At 52.5% G+C, this 24,934-nt stretch overlaps 10 protein-coding genes across 10 annotated transcripts; 5 read left to right on the top strand and 5 right to left on the bottom strand.

Moving 5' to 3' along the window:
• Positions 1–269: 269 nt before the first annotated feature.
• On the top strand, positions 270–1,670 carry N7510_001738 (uncharacterized protein; the record flags this gene model as incomplete). The annotated part of the gene is made up of 2 exons (XM_056973665.1): positions 270–665; positions 729–1,670. The coding sequence occupies 2 exons, from the start codon at positions 270–272 to the stop codon at positions 1,668–1,670; spliced, it is 1,338 nt and encodes a 445-aa protein (XP_056838782.1).
• A 1,803-nt stretch (positions 1,671–3,473) lies between these two features.
• Positions 3,474–4,514, top strand: N7510_001737 (glycoside hydrolase family 43 protein; the record flags this gene model as incomplete). Its single annotated transcript, XM_056973664.1, has 2 exons — positions 3,474–3,785; positions 3,840–4,514. 2 exons carry the CDS (start codon positions 3,474–3,476, stop codon positions 4,512–4,514), a joined length of 987 nt encoding a protein of 328 aa, XP_056838781.1.
• A 352-nt stretch (positions 4,515–4,866) lies between these two features.
• N7510_001736 (BCS1 and AAA domain-containing protein) lies at positions 4,867–6,657 on the bottom strand (the record flags this gene model as incomplete). Its single annotated transcript, XM_056973663.1, has 1 exon — positions 4,867–6,657. One exon carries the CDS (start codon positions 6,655–6,657, stop codon positions 4,867–4,869), a length of 1,791 nt encoding a protein of 596 aa, XP_056838780.1.
• Positions 6,658–7,370: 713 nt separating this feature from the next.
• N7510_001735 (uncharacterized protein) lies at positions 7,371–7,804 on the top strand (the record flags this gene model as incomplete). Its single annotated transcript, XM_056973662.1, has 3 exons — positions 7,371–7,391; positions 7,429–7,631; positions 7,657–7,804. The coding sequence occupies 3 exons, from the start codon at positions 7,371–7,373 to the stop codon at positions 7,802–7,804; spliced, it is 372 nt and encodes a 123-aa protein (XP_056838779.1).
• Positions 7,805–7,998: 194 nt separating this feature from the next.
• N7510_001734 (uncharacterized protein) lies at positions 7,999–9,291 on the bottom strand (the record flags this gene model as incomplete). Its single annotated transcript, XM_056973661.1, has 1 exon — positions 7,999–9,291. The coding sequence occupies one exon, from the start codon at positions 9,289–9,291 to the stop codon at positions 7,999–8,001; it is 1,293 nt and encodes a 430-aa protein (XP_056838778.1).
• Positions 9,292–11,208: 1,917 nt separating this feature from the next.
• N7510_001733 (nucleotide pyrophosphatase/phosphodiesterase family protein) lies at positions 11,209–13,399 on the bottom strand (the record flags this gene model as incomplete). The annotated part of the gene is made up of 3 exons (XM_056973660.1): positions 11,209–11,588; positions 11,642–12,908; positions 12,971–13,399. 3 exons carry the CDS (start codon positions 13,397–13,399, stop codon positions 11,209–11,211), a joined length of 2,076 nt encoding a protein of 691 aa, XP_056838777.1.
• Positions 13,400–14,195: 796 nt separating this feature from the next.
• N7510_001732 (uncharacterized protein) lies at positions 14,196–15,509 on the top strand (the record flags this gene model as incomplete). The annotated part of the gene is made up of 2 exons (XM_056973659.1): positions 14,196–14,726; positions 14,964–15,509. The coding sequence occupies 2 exons, from the start codon at positions 14,196–14,198 to the stop codon at positions 15,507–15,509; spliced, it is 1,077 nt and encodes a 358-aa protein (XP_056838776.1).
• A 947-nt stretch (positions 15,510–16,456) lies between these two features.
• N7510_001731 (uncharacterized protein) lies at positions 16,457–20,089 on the bottom strand (the record flags this gene model as incomplete). Its single annotated transcript, XM_056973658.1, has 1 exon — positions 16,457–20,089. One exon carries the CDS (start codon positions 20,087–20,089, stop codon positions 16,457–16,459), a length of 3,633 nt encoding a protein of 1,210 aa, XP_056838775.1.
• Positions 20,090–21,233: 1,144 nt separating this feature from the next.
• On the bottom strand, positions 21,234–22,824 carry N7510_001730 (uncharacterized protein; the record flags this gene model as incomplete). The annotated part of the gene is made up of 3 exons (XM_056973657.1): positions 21,234–21,802; positions 21,856–22,569; positions 22,623–22,824. 3 exons carry the CDS (start codon positions 22,822–22,824, stop codon positions 21,234–21,236), a joined length of 1,485 nt encoding a protein of 494 aa, XP_056838774.1.
• Positions 22,825–23,675: 851 nt separating this feature from the next.
• N7510_001729 (uncharacterized protein) lies at positions 23,676–23,912 on the top strand (the record flags this gene model as incomplete). Its single annotated transcript, XM_056973656.1, has 1 exon — positions 23,676–23,912. One exon carries the CDS (start codon positions 23,676–23,678, stop codon positions 23,910–23,912), a length of 237 nt encoding a protein of 78 aa, XP_056838773.1.
• Between the last annotated feature and the right edge of the window lie 1,022 nt (positions 23,913–24,934).

Raw genomic sequence — 24,934 nt, 5'->3', positions numbered from 1 at the left:
GTTGTAGATAACTATGGCGTCTTCAGTTGGGATCCCTGCGTTGCCGTGGAAACAATCGGAGTTGACACCCGCCGCCTCAAGCGTTGTACATCTGACATGAACCAACTCACAGAGAACACGAGACAATAATTCTCCAATCTCATGGGGAGAGAATACTTTCTTTTTGATTGTCTCTGCATCTGCATAGTGCCTCCATTCCGCGTTGACAGAAGATCTGACATTCCCGGATACCCAGTTCCATTCCAGCGACCATTCTAGAAATCGCAACAATGTTCGCACAACGAAACAGCTCAGCTTCGATCCGCTTTATCGTTGCAGGCGCCTTGACATCAATTTTCGCCCTCACATTCCTCCTTTTCGGCCGCGAACACAGCGACGTGGCCCTCAAATATATCATCAAGACACCTTCTCACTCCGAGCCTCGACCACATTGCCCATCATTGCTACATACACCCTTAAGAAACGAGAGCTGGGAATTTATCGTTAAGCGCGATGGAAATAACCACGGTCTTTCGGAGGAGCAATGCCGCGCTGCGTTCCCGAAACTCTTTGTTGAGATTGATAAGTCGGCCTCGTTAAGGACGGAGAATAAAGTCACGTTTAAAGACTTGGATTCTCGAAATGTGGAAGATGGGATGGTACGAGGGATTATTAATCGTGGAGAGGTATGTAACGAGATCAAATGGGCAGTCAGGTCACCGGTTCTGATTGCGTCTTTCATTGTTTAGCTCTATATCGTCGACTTTGCAGCCATGCCCGTTACTGCGACTCGAGCACACGCCACGTTGAACTCGCTATACCGTGCCCTCATGGCGTTCCCTGATCGCCATCTGCTGCCCAGTATCGAGTTCATCTTCACGACGGAGGACTTTGACAACGAGCCAACGGGTTTGGCGCCTATCTGGGCATATTCAAAACGCGACTCCGACGACTCTGTGTGGCTGATGCCAGACTTTGGATACTGGGCCTGGCCCGAGGTCCAGATAGGTCCATACCACGAAGTGAGACGGCGTATTGCGGCGATTGACGATGGCGAGACGGACTCACAAGGCACTATTATCCCCGGCTTGCGCTTCCAGGACAAGAAGAAGCAGCTCGTCTGGCGTGGCAGCTTGGCAACAAACCCGCCGGTGCGCGGGAAGCTGCTCAAATCCTCCCTGGGCCGTAGCTGGGCCAGCGTGCGCGTCATCGACTGGGACGACGAGAATGATCTCCGCTACAACCTCTTGCCCATCGAGGACCACTGCCGCTACATGTTCCTCGCTCACACCGAGGGCCGCAGTTTCTCCGGCCGGGGTAAGTACCTGCTGAACTGCCGCTCCGTGGTTATATCGCACCCCCTCGCATGGCGTGAGGCGCATCATGCTGCGCTGGTTTCGTCGGGCCCGGACGCGAACTACGTCGAGGTGGACCGTGACTTTGCGGATTTACCACATAAGATTGATTACTTGATCGATCACCCGGAGGTTGCGGAGCGTATAGCTAACAACGCTGTGCGCACTTTCCGTGACCGCTATCTCACCCCTGCTGCGGAGTCGTGTTACTGGCGCCATTTGGTACGGCAGTATGCTTCGGTGTGCGATTTCGAGCCCGTGCTCTTCTCGATAGACCGCGATGGCAGAAAACAGCCTCGTGGCATGCCTTTTGAGATGTGGCTGCTTAGGCGATGAGGTGTGTTATGAATATGTTAGTGGATTTGTACAGGGTTGCATATTGGCGTTTTGTTTACTGGGCGTGGGAAGATATTGTTCATAGTTTTGCTATACTTCCATGTACATTCACCCATACGAGGTACGGTAGCATCTCTTTTTACTTTCTCACGTTGAATCCCAATTGTATGACTCGTAGTAATAATATATCAATTGATCAAAGCTTGTTCTTTTGCAAAGCCTTGTTGTCCTCGCCACCCTTGCTGTCCTCGCCACCCTTGCTGCCGAGGATCGATTCCCACTCTACATGTAACCAAGGCAGGGTCACTCAGCGAGTCTTTCCCCACGGGATGGCCCGATATTGTAAAGATGCAACTGCCATGCGGGGTACAACAACGTAGTCTCCTTCCTCGCCTCTTCGGCTCCCAATGTTTACATTTTCCCGAAAAAGGGTTCAAAGAAAGCAGCTGTTGGGTCATACATGCACCTCTTCGGTCCTCATAGTACTGTTGTGGAAAGGGTGTAACGGGGTAAAAGGGGCGAATTCTTCGAATTCGAATCGTGAATAGTAGTAGTCTGTCCGACGATCGTATTTTTAGACCGACATGGATCCCGGGTGTGGAGAGGTTAGAGCCGCGATACGACTCCCCGCTCGTTTCCGGATCACTTTCCCTAAGCAGAAAGCGGTGGCCACATTGTTTTGGCAAGGTACTTCCTTTGGGGTGTTTATTTTCAGGTTTATAGGACGATAGCATTGTGGTATCTCTAGCAATGACTTTGTGTTGCCCATTGGATTATTGTTAGCAATGTGCTTGACTGCTGAGACATGCCACTCCTGTCAGGACAGCCATGTGCCGTGCACGACGGTGGCAGTTGAACAATGTCTTGGCGATCAAGGGCGGCGCATGCTTCCAGGACGTCGGGGAAAGCCTGCCTCCTAATTTGGAAAGGTTGTTCTCGCAGCTTAGCGACATTTGATAATTTCTACTGCAAGACACCGCACCGCCCTTGCTTGCCTGTCTCGGGGTCATGTCTCTGGGTCATGTCTCTGACAGCCGGCACCAACACGTCCTACCCGCATTCGGTCCCTGGAGTCTTGGCTCCATCCGCGCATTCCAAACAAAATAAACCCTCCGGCCGCAGAGTTGACACCCCCACAGCTTGCATGTACACAGACAGTGTGAATCGCAGCTAGTGTGGACCAATCGATGTCTCGCATTTTGCATGCAGCATTCGATGGTTTCACCCTGCGGGTTGCGGAATTACCCAGCCCTACATTGAAGTCCATTGAGGTCTAGCCATAGAGTAACAGGAAATGAAACCCCTAATAATACAGGAATTCCCCAAAACCTATTGGACATATGATTCCGGAACGGACTGTTAGTTGTCCCGACAAAATTACCAACAAAGGACGCCTTCGGTACGCACTCGGCTACCAGGCCTGCCCATGCACGCATCTGCTGCCTACAAGGATGCGTGGTTCAAATAAACTGTAGTTATATGCAAAGTAGCTCAAGTGGTGGAACTATACGTGTTTATCTTCGCGCAGCCTGTCAGAATCCACCTAGCGGAATTTCGTACATATTATGAATACGCTGCATCTATTTCGGGTCGAGGGCAGATCGTCCTAGGCGCGCCCCCTCCCCCCGAAACAGAGCCTACTAATGCGAGCTTAGGATACGACATAACACACTTCCGCTTCTTCGCGTCACTAGCCCCGGAATTTGTATATAAACACTCACCTCTTCCCTCTTTCATGGCTGCTTCCAGCAGCCGATCCCCAGCGTGGAGCTTTCCGCCATATAGAAGGAGTATCAAGCAATAATGCGGTCCTTCACCTCACCATTGGCATGGGCTACCATCGCCCTGGCTTTCTCTCCGGCTGCCCTCTCGGGGCCAGTCAAGAGAATCAATGGCCCATGGATGGCCATTGACCTCGACTTCCCGGATCCAAGCTTCCTCAAGGCCGCCGACGGTGTCTGGTATGCTTTTGGCACAAACGGTAATGGCCACCGCATCCAGGTTGCCAATTCGACGGACTTTAAAACATGGACGCTGCTGGATATCGAGGCGTTGCCAACAGTAGCGAGTTGGGAGCTTGACCAACAGCACTGGGCCCCGGACGTGGTTCAACGCGTGAGTCTTTCCCCTCGAAAGCATGAGGAAAGAAAAGGTCTAATATAACTCTAGGATGACGGGAAATATGTCATGTACTATTCAGGCGATGCTGCCTCCGATTCACCACACCACTGCGTCGGCACAGCAATCGCCGACGCCCCAGCAGGCCCCTACGTGCCCAGCAACACGCCGCTCTCGTGCCGTCTGGACCAGGGCGGCTCAATCGATCCATCCGGATTCCGGGACTCAACTGGATCCCGATACGTGGTGTTCAAGGTAGACGGCAACAGTATCGGGCATGGCGGCGACTGCAACAACATGGTGGATCCCATCGTCCCGACTCCCATTATGCTGCAGGAAGTCGCAGCCGACGGCGTCACGCCCGTGGGCAATGCAGTGCAGATTTTCGACCGCACGGCGGACGACGGACCGCTTGTCGAAGCGCCAAACCTCATCCTCCATGGCAATACTTATTTCCTTTTCTACTCGTCGTATTGCTTTACGGATCCGCAGTATAGTGTGAAATATGCCACTGCTAGCTCTATTACCGGGCCTTACACTCGGAGTGGCGTTCAGTTGGTCCAGACCGGCGCGTACGGGCTAACATCACCTGGCGGTGGGACTGTTTGTGGCTGTGGCCAGGAGATGGTGTTCCATGGCTTCTGTGGCAATGTCACTGCTCGGAATGAGAGGTGTACATATGCCGCGAACATTATTGTTGATGGCACCAGCATTACCCTTGCTTGATTGTGGGCAATGTTTGATGTTTTATACTTTTGCAAATATTTGCATGGGCTGGGTTGATCCCGTCCAATGGAGTTAATTATTTATAATAATCTCTCGCACAGACTTCTAGGAGGCGAAGTTTCTGATATCTTGGCCTACGAGTTAGGGTTTGGCGAGGGAACGTGACTCGTACTCGAAGCCTTCAAAGATCCGAACTCCTCCAACAAGCTCCCCTACAAGTATCATTTTCTCGCATAATTCATGATTGCTGATCTGATACTATTGTTACTTGAAAATGACAGAAACCAAAGAGCAACTGCAAACAAAACAAATTTTCTGGGTATCTTTATCGTGACTAAAATATCATAAACATCTACACCGGTTTTTCCTCCCGCGTGCGCCTTTTCTCTCGCACACTCTGTACCCAGGCCTCAGCACCCGAAATTGCCTCTTCAGGCATACCTTTGTGATTAAGAAGGTACCCCTGGATCTCAGCGGCGGTGAACTCGCCGTCGGGAATGATGGAGGCAAATTCCGACGCCAGGACGCTGATACGAGCGCGCAAGGATTCGAGACGTCGCTGGAGCTCCCTGCTTGCCCTTTCTTTTTGGTCCTCTTTCTCTTTGTCATTAAATTCCTTCTTGGGCTCTGGCCTCTCCACCACCACTGTGTCACTCGAGGTCGATGCAGACTTGGTTGAGCTATTGCTCAGACGTCGAGCCGGGGACATGCGTGGAAGATCACGCTCCATGGTTATGTAAATAGAGCCGAAGAGCTCTTCGATATCGGCGCGGCTGGTGAAGCCAAACGCAATGCTCATGTCAACTCGACCTGGCCGCAGCAGCGCTGCATCCAGCTTATCTTCGTGATTGGTGGTCATGACCAGAATCCGGCCTTCGCTGGCAGCGACGCCGTCGATGACGTTCAACAGACCGGAGAGTGTAATGCCGTCTTTTTCGGTCTCATCACTGGAGAGCTCTGGGTTGATCAATTCATCGGGAGGGCGTTGCTGATCGTCGGCGTTGGAGGGGTCTTTGGCAGTAGCCGTCTTGCCCCGGCTGTGGGTGATTCCTGCGGTATCGACATCCTCCAGCAGGACAATACACCGTCGCGGTAGTTCTGCAAACAAGGACATCAAGCTGTCTTCATCGAGGGCTCTGGAGTTCAAGTTGAGGAGATAGAGCCTCAAGCCCAACAGACCCGCCGCAGCGAAGCAGAGACTCGTCTTCCCCGTGCCAGGCGGACCATGGAGAAGATATCCGCGGCGATAGGGAATCCCACGGTTAGAATACCAGCGGCGAGTACGTGGGTGCAGGTATTCCTTGATGTCATCGATGAAAGCCTGTTTCTGCTCCTGCTCCAGAACAACAGTTGACAGCGGGCGCGGCGCGCGCGCCATGCACCGGACCCAGTTAAACGAGTTGCCGGAGTTATACCGCTGGCCGCGGTAGATGATGGTGCGGTTACCATCGCGCTCGACGTAGGCCTGCTGCGCGTCGGCAAGCATCTTTTTCAGCACCGCAGGGTTGCGGCCGAGACACGATAGATAGACCTTCTCATTATTCAACACCCACCGCGTGGTCTCGGACTGGTGTCTCCGCTCGAGCATGATCGGCTGGCCCTGGTACCAGAAGATATGCCGCCCCTGAGCCGGAGTAAAGCGAAGCTGTTTGTACTTATCCCGACTGATGACCTTGGCCCAGTAGTCATCGAACGATCGGGAAGCGGGTGATGGTCGAGAGTCATCGTCTTCATCATCTGAGAATTTATCACCGAACCCGTCGTCTTCGTCGTCGTCGCTGTCGCTGTCGTAGTAGCCGCTCATTTTCACACCGGCTACGAACCGGTTTGTCCGCTTCATGTGCGGCTGTCGCGACATCCAGTACATAAAATACATGAAGATCTCATCGTCGAGCCGGATCTCGGCCGTTGATACGAGGTACTCCTTGAACAGGCCCGAGAGCTGATTGATGCTGTAGCGGATCGACGCGCTGAAGACGGCTAGTCCGACCATTATCTGGAGGTAGAAGGAAAGATCGAGCTGGAGATAGGATAGAAAAAAACGAGCAATGAGGGTGTATCCCGGTACCAGCGCTTCAAGCATGGCCGTGTCTGGGGAGAAGGGCTGGCCCCCCGGGCTGGTTTCGGTACGGTTGTAGGCCATGATGATGTCTGGCTGTGGGAGATGAGAGGTATGAAGAAGTAATGAATCTATCTTCCTGAAAGAGAACGGAAAAAGAGAGAATGTACAAGGCCTTTTCCGTTTGTGTATGCAGCCCTAGAAGATATTATGAATGAAGACCGGGAGAAATCTCCCGTGAACGAAGTCAAGGAGAAAAAAAAAAAGGACTTCTTTTATATCTGTCATTGGAGCCTCGGATTTTCGTCCTTCATCCACTTTTCAGCCTCACCGTCATTTTCGGTCGTCGTTGCCTGTTCTGGTGCCCGCTGGTTGGCGGATTCGTAGTAGTACAGATCGGCAGGGATGCACCGCCACGCAGACCTTGAGTCATTGCCGCAGTCGCATGTCTTCATTCATAGGTCGTTTCGAAGGATTCCAAAAACTAATTCAAGGGTCGGTGCGTTGAGTGTGGTGGGCAAAAAGATGACTCTCCCTCGGGGAATCGAACCCCGGTCTCCCGCGCTTATCGGTATTAATGACAAGCGGAAATCATGACCACTAGACCAAGGAAGATGAGCTGGCCGAGTTACTGCTCGGCCACTTGGTGCTGGATGAGGCTGAAAACGGCCAGTTTTTGTTGACATGTCAACGGTACATTCTCTGAGTTGAGACTGAGTAAATTAGACGCACCTAGGGAGTAGAATTTTCGTGTCAGAGGCGCGTAGAGTTAGATTGCCTTTGTTCTTATTTCTCGCATGGTTACTACACTGCTGCATGTGCAGATCACACTCTCTCACTATGCTATGTCCATAGCTGATCTGGACCCTCTCGACCCTTCCCCCAGCGAATTCTCCAGACCACCATAGACGTGGATTGTCCCGTGTGGCTGGACTTCTTCTATGGCGGGTCTGTCTCAATTCCAGACGGTTCACCACTTGTATTCGCGAATCCCTCATCACAACCTGCGCAGGACGCAGCAGTTTATCAAGGAGTTTTTATGAGGATATGAATATTTCGTATGCTGTCCTTGCTTTAAGATAGCAACAAGGAAGTTATTGATCGACTTGGGGATATTGCTAACCAGGTGAGGAACTTGGAGTGTCGAAAGGTGTGTGCAGATCAGGGTATCTTCGCAGGTTACCATCATTCGCACTCAAAATGCGCACTCCCCTGTGAAATGACTTTATAACATACTCTTTAGCACGGCCGCTCTTTGTGGCTTGTACATGTGTATTGTCTAGGGTATATCTGGACTTGTGGAGGGGTATTTGACACAAGCTGTAGCAGAAATCTCTGCTGTGGCGATTCCCTAGTTATTGCTGGTTCTTGATGGGCATCAAATATATGTGTGTAGTGCAGCTTTGACAATATCATCTACTCAGCTTAGAACTGCAATTGGGTATAGCGTCCGTAGGCCTTGACCCTCCCTGCTGAAGGTTCCTGGGAGAAATTGTGTTGTGGTACACTGCTCAGTCTAGCCGCCACTCTTTGCTTGGATCGACTAGACTGTTCGTTTTGACTAATTTTCAGTGACCCGAAAACGTCAGCTTCCTCGAAGTTTGGAGCATCCGGAACTCCCAGCCACACATCCAGCTTTATACCAGCGGCTTCAGCCTCGCGCGCCAGTGTAGACGGCAGCGTCCAGAGTCCTGCGGGCAGATCCTCTTCTCTTTCAGGATCATAGACGTTGTCAAACGAGTAGATGGTCACCGTGCGTAAATGTGGAAGATGCGCCCTCTTATGCCTGATTAAATCAAGAAGAAAAGTATCGTACGGCTCATCGTCACTCTCCCACAAAAATTGAGTAAGGTCGCCATCATCGTAAAAGACCTCTAACACTTCCAGACTATGAGGTAAGCCTTTCCAGACCCCAGACGGATCGTCCCACCCACAGAGAAAGACATGGTAAATGCGTAGAGTTTCAAGGGCTGTGAATTCGCTTAGATCAATGCGAGGTCCATTGCCCAATCCTTCATGATCAAGCCACGGCCTTGTCATCGTTAGTTCTTCCAGCGTTCTCCTTTGTGATCGCAGTGTGCGCACAAAAGCAGCACATGTCCAGCTTTTAGCTGGCTCATCTCCATAATGGCCCTCCCACTCGCCTTGCTCGGCATCGTAGTGAAGTACTTTCAAAGCTGCTGGCCAGCTTAATACAGTGCCTAAAGCTTCCTCATGCGCCCCACAGTTAACCAGCCGCAGACATTCCACGGGCGAGGTGCCAACATGTGAGTTGTTTTCAAATTGCATGGGCTCCCAATCCTGAAACCCGTGAATGGTAAGGGTCTGTATGTTGGTGAACCAAAAGGCATGAAAGATATCACGAATAGAGTGGTAGCTGGCACATGGAATGATTGCTGAAACGATGTGTTCCTGGAGACTCGGGTTCTTCTCCAGACTCCACTTCAGCTGCTCTAGCGGGATCTTCTCGCCGACGCGACAGTATTCACGGACAAAGATATCACGATAAAATATTGGCGTTAGAAGACTGTTCAAGCGGCGGGAGGCGAGTAAAAGAGAGTGCAGGTATTTAACTCTCTGTGATGGATCATGGTTGATGGCATAGCGGTACGCGTCTCCAAGCCCATAGAATGGCAATTTGATTTGCTTAGTGTCTGTTTGTAGGTAGTCAATGATCTCTAGAATCACCTCATCTGGAAGATCCAACAGGCGGGCCATGTTTCTCGCTCTTTAGGCAATGATTCTAGATCAACTCCGCCACTTTGGTAATGATGTTCACGAAGGCTGCGGAGGAAGTAGAAGACGACAGGTGGCGATCTTGCACAATGTTTGGACTGTTTGTTAGGAACATTCTACAAGATTCTATGGAGTCTAACAGTATCTTACAATGACTCATTCGATACTAACAGGCGATACGATACCACTAAGCAGGAGTGGTTGAAAGTAACCACATGTAGATTAGGGCGTTTCAAGACAGGGTTCGGGAAACAATTCGCAAGTGTAGACGGGGGAATCTGTTTTCGAATATGGCAGTAAGCAGATTCGCACGCGAACTTTGGGCAGTTAGGTAACGCAAGACGAGAGAATAAAAGAGGGATATCTAACATCTATTCTTGCGTACGCTCATCTCGTGGGATAAATGTGCGATGCCTACCAAGCTGTGACGACGAAGTCTAGTTCCTATACAATTAATCAACTCCTACCGGCCGAAATCAACATGGCCACTAAAATTTCTTCCTTTTTTTCGTTCATTATGTTTTAATGTTCTATTAAGTTAGTTTTAAATAATCTGTTGATTTGAGCTCGACGATTGCCATTTTGTAGATAATATCATCACTATGTTCAACGTCGCATTGCTTGGGTAGCTGCTTGCTCGTTGTTAGATTCCTGAGTTTGCAAAATGGGATTTGAGAGAAGCGTGGTAGCTACTCCATTTATGATGTTTTGCCCTCTCGCAGGGAAGGATGAGCGGTCCCGCATTTTTCCGACAATACTTGTTTCTTGGGTAGTGTTAGCGTAGTTGGCATCACAAGCTTGTACTTGATTATAAAACCTCGATTCTCTAGTGACTGCATTAATGTTAGTAGCGGCGAAACTTAATCATTACCACCCCCACTGGGTACTACGTCTTATACACATCATCGACTGTGCACCGTAGAGAATCAGATGCCATCGGTTGAGGAAACGCTGTTAGATGCAGTTTTCGGTGAAACATACTATGTCCACCGTGTTCCCGCAGCAGTTTAGACCACATGAATATATACAGATAGCGCTAACCGAATATTATGATGTTGAGCGTAAGTTGTCTTGTTCAACCTTGATAGCATCGACGGTGATATATCTATAATCGCTATTCTAGTAGTCTAGCTACGTTACCTGAAGTAAGCTTTATTGGCTACCACTATGCAATTCAACATTTAAGGTCTAGTACCACGACAGCACGCGTGTTGGCTGGCCTTACACAAGTTCAGCCAAGTTCACTAGACCTTACAATATACTAGAAGTTTCCCTTCAGTTTAACATTTTTTTTTCAAGGGCGATACTGCCTATGGCGGCATGCAGGTCTAGCGAGGTCCTAGAACACATCTGAGTTCGATTCAGTTGAATGTTGAACATAGCTATTTTAGTAGTGATGCAGTTAGCATCACTCAAGTCTAGCCTAGTTCAGCCAACGTGAGTTAGACTGAGCACAACGATTCTTTCCATGTATGAATACATTCTAACACTGCAAGGCTGCAGCTGGCGTTCGGCTCGTCTACAGGATGACCATTGAACAGTACAGTGTTGGATGAAATATAGTCTAAACCTTACAAAACGGGAAACAATTTTAACAAAGTTGACATTGTACGAGATTAAGAATGTTGAAATATTCCTCTTACGAAGATACTTTAAAGACACCCTGGAGAAAGAATCTTCCATCTAAATAAAAGGATAGCCAACCTCTCTATGACGAGACCAGGTGGCCAATAGATCTCCGAATGTTGTGGTTGTTGGACGAAACAAACCACAGCTAGTCTGGATTGGACTATGTCTTTGTAGAAAATGATGAGTATATGCAGGGTGGGTATCTAGTAAATTACAAAATAGAAACATCAGATCGCAAGCCAAACCACAGTCCTAGCGCAGTGCATCAGATCAGCCGGACGAATCCTTTCCCTTTCCAGAGATTGCATCACCGGCGGAAGAGAGCAAGTTCCCGGCCCAATCTTTCAACTTCTCGACTTTGCCCCAGACCGTACCCCACCATGTCGGGCCTTTCTCATCATCACTGCCCGGATCTGTAGCGGGAGACGATTCGGACGCGTTCGGGTCTGAAACCACAGTAGGCTGCGGCGTAGGCGCAGGTCCAGCCGTAGTCAACACCTCGGCCGGTGGGTCAGCTGGGTGCTCAACAGCTGGGGCATTCTCATCCGAATGCAAGCCCACCGGTTGAAGTGGGAGGCGCAGTGTGCCATTGTTCGGTAGGGGATCGATTCCTAGCGAGTCGCAGAGGATGTTGTACACCTCGGTGTTTTCTGCACAGATCAGTTAGATGACTATCAGTCAAGACATGCAATAAGAAACTTACGGAAAGCTTCAAGCCGGCTGTTGGGAGTATGCGGGAAAGCAGGGCCATGTGCGATGAAGATCGCACGCATCAATGGGTGCTCGTGGTCATACCCATGAATACCTTTCGGGCGGTAGACCTCACCCGTTTCCAGTGCCTTCTTTGCGTCAAACTCTGGCCGTTCAACGATCGCCCAGCCGGTCTTGGGAATCACCCACAACGGGGCGATGCGGTCGTTGTTCGAGAAATGGTATCGCTCAGGCATTGTTTGCCGTGTGTAAATCTCCACCGCGTGCGAATAGTCTTCCTTCACCTTATCGAGCTGGTCTTGAAGGGTTTGAAGGTCTTCGGGCCGCTTGGGACGCAGTCCGCGCGATGGCCACCCGTCGGTATGCTCGACCAAATCCATATCAATCAGGTCGTCCAGCTGGACCAGGCGCTCGTTGGACGTGGTGGCCATGCCGTGGTCAGACACAATGACCACGTTGACCACATTCGTCAAATTGCGACCTTTGAGACCTGCCACGAGCTCGGCTATCATCCCATCCGCCGCGGCGATCGTGTCGCGGATTTCCGTACTGTTCGGACCGTAGTTGTGCCCATCCCGGTCAACATTGGGCACATACGCCGCGATAAACTGTGGCCGTTCAGGCACTATGTCCGATTCATCCTCCGGCCCAGGGAGATCGAGCAGCTCCAGAATGCGGTCGACCTTGCGGAACAATGCTTCTGATCCATTGTACTTGTCCAGATAAGTTGGCTCCTCGTCCATGATGTGCGCTTCGGATCCCGGCCACATGTGGATAGCGCTCTTGACCCCGTGCTCTTCAGCCGTCACCCACAGTGGTTCTGCAAGCCACCACTTGGGCTGCATGCTGACGGACGAGTCCGTGTAGTAGAACTCTTCCTGCAGCGCCGGGTCATAAAAGCTGTTTCCCACTATTCCATGGCTTTCCGGGTATAGTCCAGTCATGAGTGTAAAGTGGTTCGGGAATGTCACGCTGGGGAAGCTGGGGTGCATGTACTGGGGGGAGACGCCGTCTGCGACGAGAGAATTCAGGGCCGGGGTCAGGCCGCGATCGAGGAAGTCGGCTCGGAAGCCATCCAACGAGATGAGGATGGTGGTGGGAGCGAAGAGGGCGGTACCGTTGGAGAGCAGCGGCTGGGCATGGGCGAGTGCGGCGCGGAAGTTGCTGGAGGCCTTGTAGGCACCGAGTATGAGGATCAGGAAGAGGATGAAGACGAGAGCGAAAATGAGAAGGCATTTGCGCCAGGATATCCGAGGTGGCTAGATCATGGCGGGGAACAAGGTCAGCCAGGCAACAAGCCCAGAACATCAAATCGACTTACCGGTTCGTCATATGTGTATCCAACCTCCTCGTCCAGATCAAAGGATGATCCGCTCGGGAAGGACTCATCATCTCCAAAGCCCTCCATCTCATACATCAGCTCGCCGTCCTCACTGACCCGTTCCCGATGCGGGATGCGGGCCTCTCCTCGCCGGCGCTTGGTCTTCTTGCCGATCCGGACGCTGCTGCCGTTTGGACTGAAAATCCTGCGAATGGAAGGCCGCCGAGTTAACAGCTTCTCTCGTTCATCTTCATCGTCTAGGACGGCGCGGTCGTGTTCGGCGAGCTCGAGGGTGCTGCGTTTGCGGGCCAGGAAGTCATCGTCGTCGGAGTCGGAGTCCTGGATGGAGGGCGACCGCAATGAAGCGTTGTCTGCGTCGTAGTTGGCGGAGAGAAGAGAAGGACTGTACAGCTCAGACTGGCGAGGCATCTGGCCGGAGTGCGCCTTGCGCAGGTGGAAGGAAGAGTGTCTAGAAGGAATGAAGGGGCGAAGGCGAACACCGGATCATCAAACTAAACTAAGCACGGTGGTTAGGCTAATTAGGCAACTATCTACAGTCATGTTTATTCTTCTTCTTACTGATTCATAGTTTGATTATAATTATTGTTATTATTATCGTTCTATCCAATTCAGAAAAACCTCTTGTCTCGACCGAACTTTTTGCCCAACGTACTGTGTAACTAGTAGCTAGCGTGGAGGGTGGCTTCCCACTCCTGACTACAGACTACACCCCATATCCTTGACAATTTCCCAGTCACTTCCTTGCACAACTTTGTTTTGAAGCTCTCACTGTCCAACTCAGTACCATACTGTGAATCTTTACTGTATGCTTGTGAGCTACTAGCTGCAGTCTACCGAAGCGAGCACTGTTGACTGAAGAAGGTCACACCTGAACAATTCAGTTACGTCGCTGCTTCTCCAGCATCTCTGAGAACGGAGACCAACAACACTTCGTCACTGACGTTTCATCTGATTAACCTCCACATTCTGCAGGCAATGTGTCAATGGCATTCTTGTCTGTCTCTCAACTGCACATGGCAGGCAGATCGATGATCCTCGATCTGGGGGTCGCCACGGACATTCCTCGCGGATGACAGCCTGGAGTTACAGATGCTTGATGCTTGTGTCGTGTGCTCTCCCAAGATCCAACACGAGCGACCGGATGCAGTCGGACAACGATGGCGTCTCAAAGTGGTGGCCAGACACCTCAACCAACCGACTCACGATGTGCGGTATCAACCGGCCGGCGGCCGGACGATGGCTCAGCCACTCGGCCCCGACCTCCATCGGTCTTATAATCAAAATAACATATTTCAAACCGTTTACCATATCTGTCCAGTGGCGCAGTCAGATGACCTTCCCCAGGAACATCATCGAAGCGGCTCATACCCTTAGGTCTGACGCTTGGGTTGTCTTCCTTGACCCAACTCCATCTATTGTCTCCCAACAACGTCACCCACTAGATCCACCGAGTGTTTCTCTGCAAACAGCTCAAAGCCATTGTCCACGATGTCTGGAATTCCTCGTTGGCGCCGTCACTTGGGCGCTTCCGCTTTCGACGCTTTCCTCTTTGAGACATCACGTGACCCCGATCGGACGACCTCTGGCGGTCTCAGTCGTCCAGTTGGCTCTGAAGAGATCCACGGTTGCACCGACTCGGCCGGGGCCCGGAGTGACATTGGCACCCCGGATGCGGAAACTTACAGCTCCAGTTTGTCTCCACAACGCCCTGCAGGGTTCGTCGGTGGCACCAGAGGTACGGCTCATCTGGCTAAGGAACATGCGGGAAATCGAAAAAAATCTTCTGTCATGTCATCACGATCTGACAGGTCCGGATTTGGACAATCTCTGGTCTATAAGAATAGAGTTCCCGCGACCCCCGGAGCAGGTTTCGTTCTTCTTCCTTTCCCATCGCATTCACATCCATTCATAATACTAGGTATGTTCTTCTTGATCACGGAGACCTTGGTCCATTGTCTGACATTCATCACAGCCCGCTTCGTCGCTCGTTCAGACAAGCTTCATCTGCTTCCGTTCAATCGCTTTCGCCTCATCCAACATGTACTTCACAGCTTCGACCGTGGCCATCCTGGCCCTTGCTGCCGGCTCCCAGGCCGCTGTTCCCAAGAAGGGCGAGCCCCCGGTCTTGAACCACAAGTCCGTTGTCCAGAGTTCCGCTGTTAGCACTGGCTCCCACCCCATCATGACTGGCATCAGCGGTGGCAACAGCACCGGCGGTAGCAACTCCACCGTTACCACGACCCCGAGCGTTCCCGTCTTCCCCAGCTCTACCGAATCCGCCGGCGCCCCCGGCGCCACCCCCAGTGCTGGTAGCAGCTCTGGCGCTGGTTCCTCCAGCTCTGGCTCCTCCAGCTCTGGTTCCTCGGGCGCTGCTGGCGCTGGCTCCAGCTCTGGCGCCAGCTCCGGTGCCTCGCCTAGCTCCAGCCCCGGCTTCACCCCCTCCAACCCGGGTGCCAAGGTCGCCGTGCCCATGGCCGGTGTTCTGGGCAGCGTCGCCTACGGCCTGCTCCTGGTCTAAATATTTTTTCTATCTCTCTTTGTGATTTGATATTGTTTCGGATGCCGGTGTTCAGTGTCCGTTTACCCGCTGCCTTGTTGTCCTACTATGTCTCCTCCTCTTCTTTCAATCTACTGGCTGCTGTCCATATGACATGAAGAAGAGTGAGATGGGCAAGGCGCGGTAATCGCGACAGGCGTTCTGGTTTAGACCGATCTTTTTTGTGTCTTTTTGTGTTTCTTGGGATACATACTGGAACTCCCTAATGTAATGTTAATTAAAAAATGACGAAAAAAAGTGGTTGGAATTTTTTGTGCTTTGAGTAGATCTGACTCTAGTGAATAGACCCTGGTTCCTCGAGGAGCACCCTCCTGCTGTGCCTCCAGGGCTATGGGCTGGCACCAGGGTTGAGGGTCAGTGGCAAAACCAATGCAACCAGAACAAACCTTGGCGCTGTCATACAATTTTGACGTCCTATTAATAGCCTGCCAAAAGGGGATAACCGCTTGCAAATTTGCCCTTCAGCAGCAGTAAACCGGCCGTTGGTCCTAGATTTTGGGTTGTTGGCATTCGTGCGATCCAGTGGTCAGTCATGACACTAGCCCTAGATACATTTACTATCTCAGACTAGGTTGCCTCCAACGCCGTCGGCTAGAAGGAATGTCTGAGGACCAGGTTCAGAGCAAAGTATAATTTTCTGATGCTACCTTGCGCCATTTGCTTGATTCGGTTATCACTCTGAAGTTTATCTTTTAGAGTTCGCTTTTCAAGACCATGTCTCTATAACCGGTGACGACGACGATGACGATGATGATGATAACCTCTATTTCAATTTGATGTAGCTCTTCTATTGTTGCGGCGCGATTATCTATAAAGGGTAATAAGCAACTGACCACTCAGAACAACCAGACAATAAAAGGAAGCAAGCCACCGAGCCTGAACTCTAACAAAACACGCGTATGAACCATCTAAACACTCCCAATCCAATTCGTCCACTGACACTCACACCCGCCTGTCCCCCCATCAACACCCCCGTAACTCCCACCCTTCTCACTCGAACTAGCAGGATCAATCAACGTCCCACCCACACTCCGATCCTCAATCTCCAGCTTGTGATTCGTAACATTGTAATGTCCATCCTCTTCAATCCCGTAGCAGTACACCAGTTTTTGATCTGCGTTGCCGCCGTGGCGGTCAACTGTTATAGTAACGGGATAGGGAAACGAGCCTGGACGGGTAAAATCCGTCGCAGACGACGAAGATGTCGGTATCGTTGACGTGGCTGTTGGTGTTGACGAGGCAGGTGTGCTTGTGCTTGTGCTTGTGCTTGTACCTGTACTCCTGCCTGAAACCAGGTTGTATCCCAGCTTCCCAGGTTGGGTCCAGATCTGCACGAGGAAGCGTGTTTGAGACCATGTGCAGCGCACTTTTGCGCTGGACTGGGCTGAGCCGCCGTTGGTGTCGTTGGCATTGGTGTCGCTTGTTCCGCCGTTTAGGGGGGACTCGGATTCGAGGAAGATCGACTTATCGAAGTATGTATAGAAGCCGTAGTGCTCTGTTGACATTCCCCGGTTGTATAAACGAACGGGCTGCGAGTCTGGGAGTGGGTAGAGTGTTGCCGCGGCGGGTAAACCGTCAGTGGTCTCGTCGGGTGCTGGGATGATGTTTGATAGGTTGAATGTTTCGCTGGATGCAGAGGAAGATGAGGAGCGGCGGAACAGGGCGTTAGAAGACACTTGCGCTGGTGACATGATGGTCATGTAGAAGGGCGTGTCCTCGCCTGCGTAAGGGACAGCGTTGCCGTCTGTGGTGTTACCGAGGAACGTCTGGTCTGCGAGACTTGGTGGTGAAGGCGATGGATCAAATGAGCCGTTATCCCTCCTGACACGAAGCGTCGAGCTAGTATTGACAACTGTGCTGTGGTTGTAAGTCCCGTTGAGAAAACGAATCTCAACCCGGAAGTTAGGGTTGTTAGCCGCGTAGGGCATATTCGCAGACTGCAGCTCGCCCTTGGGCAGCGCACAGCTCCACAAAGAAGGAGGCGTAATGCACGCAGATCGCTGGACCTGCGGTTCGGCGCCTGCTATCGTGGCAATCCCCGTTGGCATGGGCGGATATCCCGTCAGATTGAGCCACTGGGACTGCACGGGTGTTGTGTCTCCGTGCTTGGTTAGAGTGAGCGCGAGGGAAATGGCCACTGCGACAATCACGAAGAAGAAAATGCAAATGCCAAAGTACCACCGTCGTCGGAGTCGGCCCTCACGTCCAGGCCGTCCGAAACATCCCCTCTTGGAAACCGGGCCTCGTCCGCGCCATAGACCGCCGACTTGGCGTCCAATGGCGTCTTCTCTTTCCAGTCGACGACGACGGTTCTCACCCGGTCCTCTTGGCGCGGTTGGGTCCATCACCACTGCTCCTGGTGACGGGTGCAGAGCGTAGCGTGGCGGTAGGGCGTCATCTCTTTGATACTGGGTGTATGCTGGTGCTGGGGCCTGCATGTCATTCATAGGGATCGATCTGGTACCCTCTGTCTGTCGTTGAAAGCCCGGAGACACTGGTTCTGGTGGTCGAGAATGTTCTTGTAGCCATGTTGAATTTGGCGCTGCCTGTTGTCCCAATGGTGTGTCATGACCAGGAGGGTAGACGGGTCCGAAATGGGGTACTTCCTTTTCTATCACAGGAGCTGGCTGGAACGGCGGCTGAGCAACTGGCGGTGGATAGTGCACGTTGTTCCCAGGTGGCGAGAAGGTGTTGATTATTTGCGGCGTCGGAGCAGCTACAGGCGTCGGAGCCCGTTTCTCAGATTCGAAAATCCGTGGTTGAGAAACTTGAACTGGAGCTGGTGGTTCTTCAATGAAACCTTTGGTTTGGGACAAAGGCTTTTCCTGCTCGGGAGTGTCAACCGCCGTGGACACCCACGAGTCTGTGCTCGTAGCGGAAGCAGGTGATCGTGTAACACCTTTCGTGTCTCCATTATTTGGCCGAGGGGAGTCAACATCAATAAGAAGTCCTCGGGTGGCAGTTTTCGTCTTCTCTGCAGGCACACCACGCCCCTGCAGGCCAGCGTTTGAAGGATCAACCTCAACAAGAGCCAGTCTCTGATCCCCCGGTACATCTACCACTGCTTTCTCATTGCTCACGATCTTGACGGGCGTGATAGAGCAGACATGATCCTGGCATTCAAAGAACGGAGTCTTGCTGAAAAGCTCATGGGCACAAGCCTGGTAATACTCGGCCGCAAGGCCCTGAATCGGACGTCCGGGAAACATCATGGATGTCAGATTATCCCTGTTGGTCGGGGCTGCTGCGGCCACTTCTTCACCACCGCCATTGAGTGATCGTGATTGCTCCGGTTTCTTCTCCCATGCATTCGGCGCAACAGCTTCCGGAGTCTCTGGTGAAAAACACGAGACTTCTTTCTCCCACCAGTCTTTAGTTGGTTCTTTGGCGCGGAAGGCTCGAGGAGAAATAGAGAAGCCCGGGCTGGTGGGTGACTTCTTGCTTGAGAAGGTGTTGGAACGGCTGAGTAGTGGGGAGAGCAAGTACGTCCACCATCCCTGGGACTGGGGTCTGTTCGACTCAGTGTTTACGCTCAGCCGGCTGGGCTTCTTTTCCTGGGGACTATCTTCTTCAAAGATGGTGTCGGTGGAGAGCGAGCGGTTGCGTGTGGACGGAGGGGGATTGGTATTGATTTTTTTGGCTGCATGTAAGGCCGGGATTGCAGGTACGGGTGGGATATCTGACGGGAACTGTTCGAGTATAGTGGTGGGCCGGGAGTAAATGCTGGACGTTGCCCTAGGACGCTGGGTCTCCGGGCTAGGGATCTGCCAGGGAGCCTCTTCGCACGCAGGCGTGACAATAATCGAGGGAGTGAGTGGTGTAGTAGCCTGTTCGCCGGCACTATCAGGGTCCCTCGATTTGAGCCGGTCCAAATGCAGGGCTTCGCTGGATGGCACAGTAAGACCTATGACGACAGTCCGATCCGATGGCGACAGTTCGTACTGATCACGGAAAGGGTTGTTGGGATTTGCCTCCAGCCGAGCGTTTGTGGAATCAGTGTTAAATGTATCTGCGAGGCCCTGCTGGATATCGACATCAACAGAAACCTCATCAGGAAGTCGGTAGAATCCATCCGCAGTCGTCGTCGTACTTTTCTTCGGAACCGTCCGGCCTTTCTGTTTCTGAGCGGACCTCTCCTTCGCCCTTGCCTTAGACAACAACTTCAGATCATTCAAATCCACAAACGGAGCCGTATTCCCCTCAGCTCGAGGGGTGGCTGTTGAACTCGTCTCCGAAAAGTCCGTTACCAAGTTCAGACCCACGGGCTTCGCATTATTCTTCTTCTTCATGATACCCCCAATGCTCACTCTCTTCCCATCTCGGTCCCGATGCGAGAAATTTACTGAGCGATGCCCCTGCTTGCGCTTTTGGCTTCGTTGCCGCGTGGCCTTGACAAGGAACTCGAATGGCCTGGTGCGTTCTAGCTCGTGGTCCTCGGACGATGAGCACGGCGGGCTGGGGACTTCCTCGGTGATGGGCGAGGAGAGAGGGAATGCTGGTGGGAGAGGGGCCAGTAAACCTTTCTGGCGTTTGGAGGGCATGGTTGCTGTTGTAGTTGCTTTAGTTCTGCTTTCTGGAGGTGCTGTCTGTCCTGGATGTAAACATACCACATGGGAAGAGACGAAGAAGACAGAGGTTGGAATGACTGTAGAATCGAGACAAAGAGCGTTGTAGGTTCTATTAATATGAATCAAGCCGGATGTGTGTGTGTCGCAGGCAGTGAATGAAACAGGAACAATGAGAGAAAGAACGAGAAAGCGACAAAGAAAAGCCAAATGAATCCCCATTGACAGAAAGAAGATCAAAAATAGGGCTGGATACGCAATACAAATAAACAACTAGGCAGCCTCGAGCTATTTACAGGATGTGTTAATCTGTGCAGCTGCCATGATCCCAACTGCATGCTAAAGCTTAGGATCTAGCCAGGTCCACAGGCCGGCCCCATCTTGACTGTCCAGCGTTAGCAGAGAGCTGAAACAACCAATGAGAAGGGGACGAGATGTGTTTCGGCAGCGATCTCAAACACAGTTCGGAGATGGTCATTGGGTGGTTGGGCAGGGTGCGAAACAGGTACGCGCCGAGAGCTGGAGACGGGCGCTTACAGTGGCCAATCGGGGAGGGTCACTTAAAATAGAGCAGCAGTGTTGTACTGTTTATAACTATGGATCTACGATGATCTGGTGAATAATAATTCTTCGACTGGCAGTAGTCCAAATCCAGCTTTTTGGTGGTTGATTGATTTGTTACACGCTCGACGGGGCGAGAAAGCAGCTCAACAATAAATCCCAGACCCATACATAGTAAACCCCACAGATCCCTTCCTGTCCATTTCCATGCAGTAGAACCAATGATGCCATCATGAAGAACAAAAAAAAAGGCGGAAGATAGAGCTCTGCATTCCGCGGAATGGGGATGAGCCCTAATACAGTTCAAGGAACAATGAAACACAGCAATGGCGGGTATGATAGTCAAGAGAGCAAAGAAAAAAGACAAACAAGAAAGGAGGGAACACCCAAGACAAATATAAACCGGCCGGGTCGAGAAAACTCGAGATGGGGAGTGTTATCTAGAACAGGGATATGTAGAATGGCACATTGAAGAAGAAAAAACAATCGAGGGCGTCGGTGGACATTGCGTTTCGCAGCATGACACGTCATTTCTCATTTTCTGTCCCGCAAGACTTGATTATCGTCGCTCGTCCGTATACTGGATCCCCTGCATCGGAGCCACGGAGCCGTTCATGAGCGGAGGTAGAGTCCGCGGCTGGTCTTGGACGCCTGAGCCGTTGCCAAACCCGGAGAACACGGGCGGATGGGGCTGGCCGTTGGTCGGGGTGGTAGCCATCTGGTGATGCTCAAAGATCGAGCCCGGTCGTGATGGGCCGTTCTGATTGAGTTGTGCGCGCAGCTCCTCATTCTCCGTGCGTAGTGAGGCAATCTCCCGCTGAGCCTGGCTGACCATCTGCTGGGCCTGGTTGGCCGCCTTCTCCAAGCCGTTGATGTATTCAATGGCCCGGGTCAGGGTTTCCCATTTACTCGACTTGTTGTTGTGGCCCTGCGGGAGACGCATGCGCAGCGCCTCGAAGCAGTCCTTCATCTCGCTCCGGCGTTTTCGCTCGGCCAGCTTGTGCGTGACCCGTAGTTCTGGCGTCCGGCTGTACGGCGTATTCCCCCCGGATAATTCGGATTCTTCCCCAATCAGCTCTCGCACTTGCTTGTGCTGCATAGAATGGTGATGTACGTTCTGGGGCAGCTCTGTAGCATGGTCAGTATTTGCATACGAAGCGCGGTCGGGCAAGGAATCCTACCATGCTGTCCCCGCGGCATGCGGGATTCCGAGTACATGCTGCTGAGAGACTCCGCCATGCTGCCTTTGCGGGAGAAGGGTGGATTAGACCTCTCGGTGGAGGACATGGAGTTCGATCGTGCTACATCGGGATCCGGGAAGGCGTATGCCATACCCGCCGTGGGTGCGTCGGCATTGTAAATCTCGGACCGGGGATTTGACGAGATCGCAGGCGCTGTCCGACCCCCCGCAAAGTTGTTGCGGGCGTCCCCAGCTCGAGCCCCCATGGGCGAGATCGGTTGGCTGGCATCCGAGTACCGGATGATGCCGCGCTCGCGTTGTAGGTTCGACACAATCGACGACTGCGACGCATTGGTGCTGTGATATGGTGATGCTGGACTGATGGCGAGCGAGCTGATCCCTTGGTTCATGCGACTGTCGACGCTGCTCCGCCGGGACTCGGACGTCTCGGCAACGCTCCCACGGTGGGAGGGAGCTTCATAGTTCTGGTTTATAGAGGGTAGTGCGGGATTGGGCTGGGCGGTGTTGAAGTTCGGTGACGGCTGCTGCGCACCGGCGGAGGACGGAGTGGTAGATTGCTCATGTGGGTAGGAACTTCGGTCGACGGCGGCTGGATGCCCGCGAACGGGCGAGGGATGTGACGTTGAGGTTAGGAAGGTCAAGGAAGGGTAGTTGTTGCCGGTGCCGTTGGTTGCGGTCGAGTAGGTCGAAGATCCTGGGCGGGTCAGCATGGTGGGGAGTATGAGGACAAAGAGGATGCATGCGTACTTGTGCTCTGCGGCATCGACCAATTCCCCGAATCTCGCTCGATCGTGTTGAGGGACGTGTTCCCAGGCGACTTCTCCGAGGGATTGACGCCGGTCATGTTGGCCGTGAGGGTCGAGATCGAGGGCAGAGTCTGCGTCGAAGCCGCCGGGGTCTGGGGCCCGGAGGCCGTCTCCCAGGGCCGATGGGCGACAGAGGGATCCATGGTGGGAGGGGAGTTGCAGAAGAGAGGATCCTACGAGGCCGTGTCCGCACTATCGCATGTTCCAGGTCGGGCGGGAAGGCAAATTGGGGGAGGGTGGTAACACGGCGAACGTGGTCGGTGGAGAAGACCCAAAGAGAGAATGGCCGTTCTAAGTATCCGCCGATCCAGCGCGTGGCCTGAGGGTCGGCAGCGGAGCAGAGGGAGGGAAGAGGAAAGGATCGATCTTGGAGCAGGGGTCTGAACTAGTTAGTTAGTTCGTCGTGTGTAGTGTCGTCGGTAGTAGTGTAGGTAGGTAAGGTCGAGGAAGAAAGACGAACGAAAGAACGTGGCACACGCTATAGTCCTTGGATTATGAGGTAGCCCCTGTCTCTTCGCTGCCTTTCTTGTCTGTCGACTCCCTAAAACCCATCGAAATAATACATCCCGGTCCGCGTCAGCCCAGTCAGAGGGGCACAAACAACAGAGTCGCATCCATCGAATCCTTCTCTGGAATGTTTCGGTATTACCGCCATGCAAGGATGTGCCACGAGGAGCGCAAGGGATCCACCTGGTTCTAGTGGGAGTTAGTTCGCTAGGCTACTTACTATTCGACTACGGAACTCTTCCTCGCTGTGCGGCTACGACGGGAGCAGTGGCTAGTTGATTGCCTGTCGCTACCCTTCGATGGCTCTACCTGCACGCAAGGACGGTCTCTTACATCATGACCCCAAGTCAAGGCGTCACTGGGGATCGCCTGCACGTGGCGAGCTCAGGGGGCTAGCTCCTTGCAGATTACTAGCTAAACTACTAATTATGTATGTACGATGTATTCAATTCAAGATGGCGGAGGATGCCGATCCTAGACGTTGTCCATGCCTCGTCTAACTACCCTGTCGCCAGTGAGCGATCACCACGCGCCGCTCATCCACACGGCTGCCACCCCAACTCGTCGTCCGCACATGGCCCGTCGACCGGATAATCACGACCTAGACGAAACCATGATGCATGCAATCGCCCCCTCGACTACTGACGGCCTGCGCCCACCCGCGCGCCCGCCCAAATGCCCACGGCTGTCCGAGCCTTCTGACCCGCGGCTATTTCTTCCGTAACACGGTGCGACCGGGGCGGCTCTTGGCAACTGGCCTGCTGAGATGACATGGATTGCGGCTGGGACGGTGGCTGGCGGGACTGGTCCGACTAGTCAATTATGGAAAGAAGGAGTAGGCGGCCGGGGGCGCTCCTATTATTTCCGGCCGCAGACCCCAATCATAATCATTGCGCCCCGAGGCGGATTACAGTATGTAATTTGTACCAAAACTGTTCCACAGAGGGCCAAGTTAAGCATTTGACTAGTTGTCATCGAAGAGTGAAGGATCTATTTTAATTGTTACCGATGGTGGAGCTATGAGATCTAGACCCTGATTCACAGCGAGATCGAGTGCCCGGTTTACCCTAGTACCCAACAGTTAAACTGCTCTTCAGCTGCTGTGGCTGAATAGTCCACCCATAGCGCGATCATCTCTGCTGCCTATACTTCAACGCCATATGGCCGCCTTGCAGCAGATTTGTCTTGGCTCGCCACCCGCGATCTACACGGACAACATACCCGCCCTACTATGGTAGCAGTGCATCATACTTCATCCGTAGAACCCACGGGAGTTGTCCAGAATTTCCAATGCGACTCTGCCACCCCGGAACAAGGGATGGCATCTGTTTTTTTGGGTCTTTAATTTTTTTGAGGGTGTGTCTCACCTTTAATAAAGTTGGCCATGTCGATAGCGCGTGGGCCACCACAACCCTCATTCCAGTTCGCCGGCCACGCTGCGAGGGTCTCGTTCGTCCCAGGAACTAACCCTGCCGCAAGTAATATCCAATACATGCTCACATATTATTGACTGTTTCATCCTCAAGAAACTAGTCCTGTACCTGGCGATCGATCGCCCGGCTGCTCCTCCCCGGCGTTGGGGAAGGGGACATCGTTCCATTCGTAGATCATTTCACGACTAGTTCGCCCTTCCTGTCGTCATAGCATCCCTTGTCGGTGGCTATACCTTGTAAACTATTGGTTGTGGTTATCTCCATCGACCCGCTTCGAGGGTAACATGTGGCTCATGGCACGCAACGAGACAAA

Source organism: Penicillium lagena (assembly GCF_028827675.1).
Source record: "Penicillium lagena strain IBT 129212 chromosome Unknown utg000001l_segment0_segment0, whole genome shotgun sequence".
Lineage (NCBI taxonomy): Eukaryota > Fungi > Ascomycota > Eurotiomycetes > Eurotiales > Aspergillaceae > Penicillium > Penicillium lagena.
This window is presented reverse-complemented; position numbering and strand designations above follow the sequence as displayed.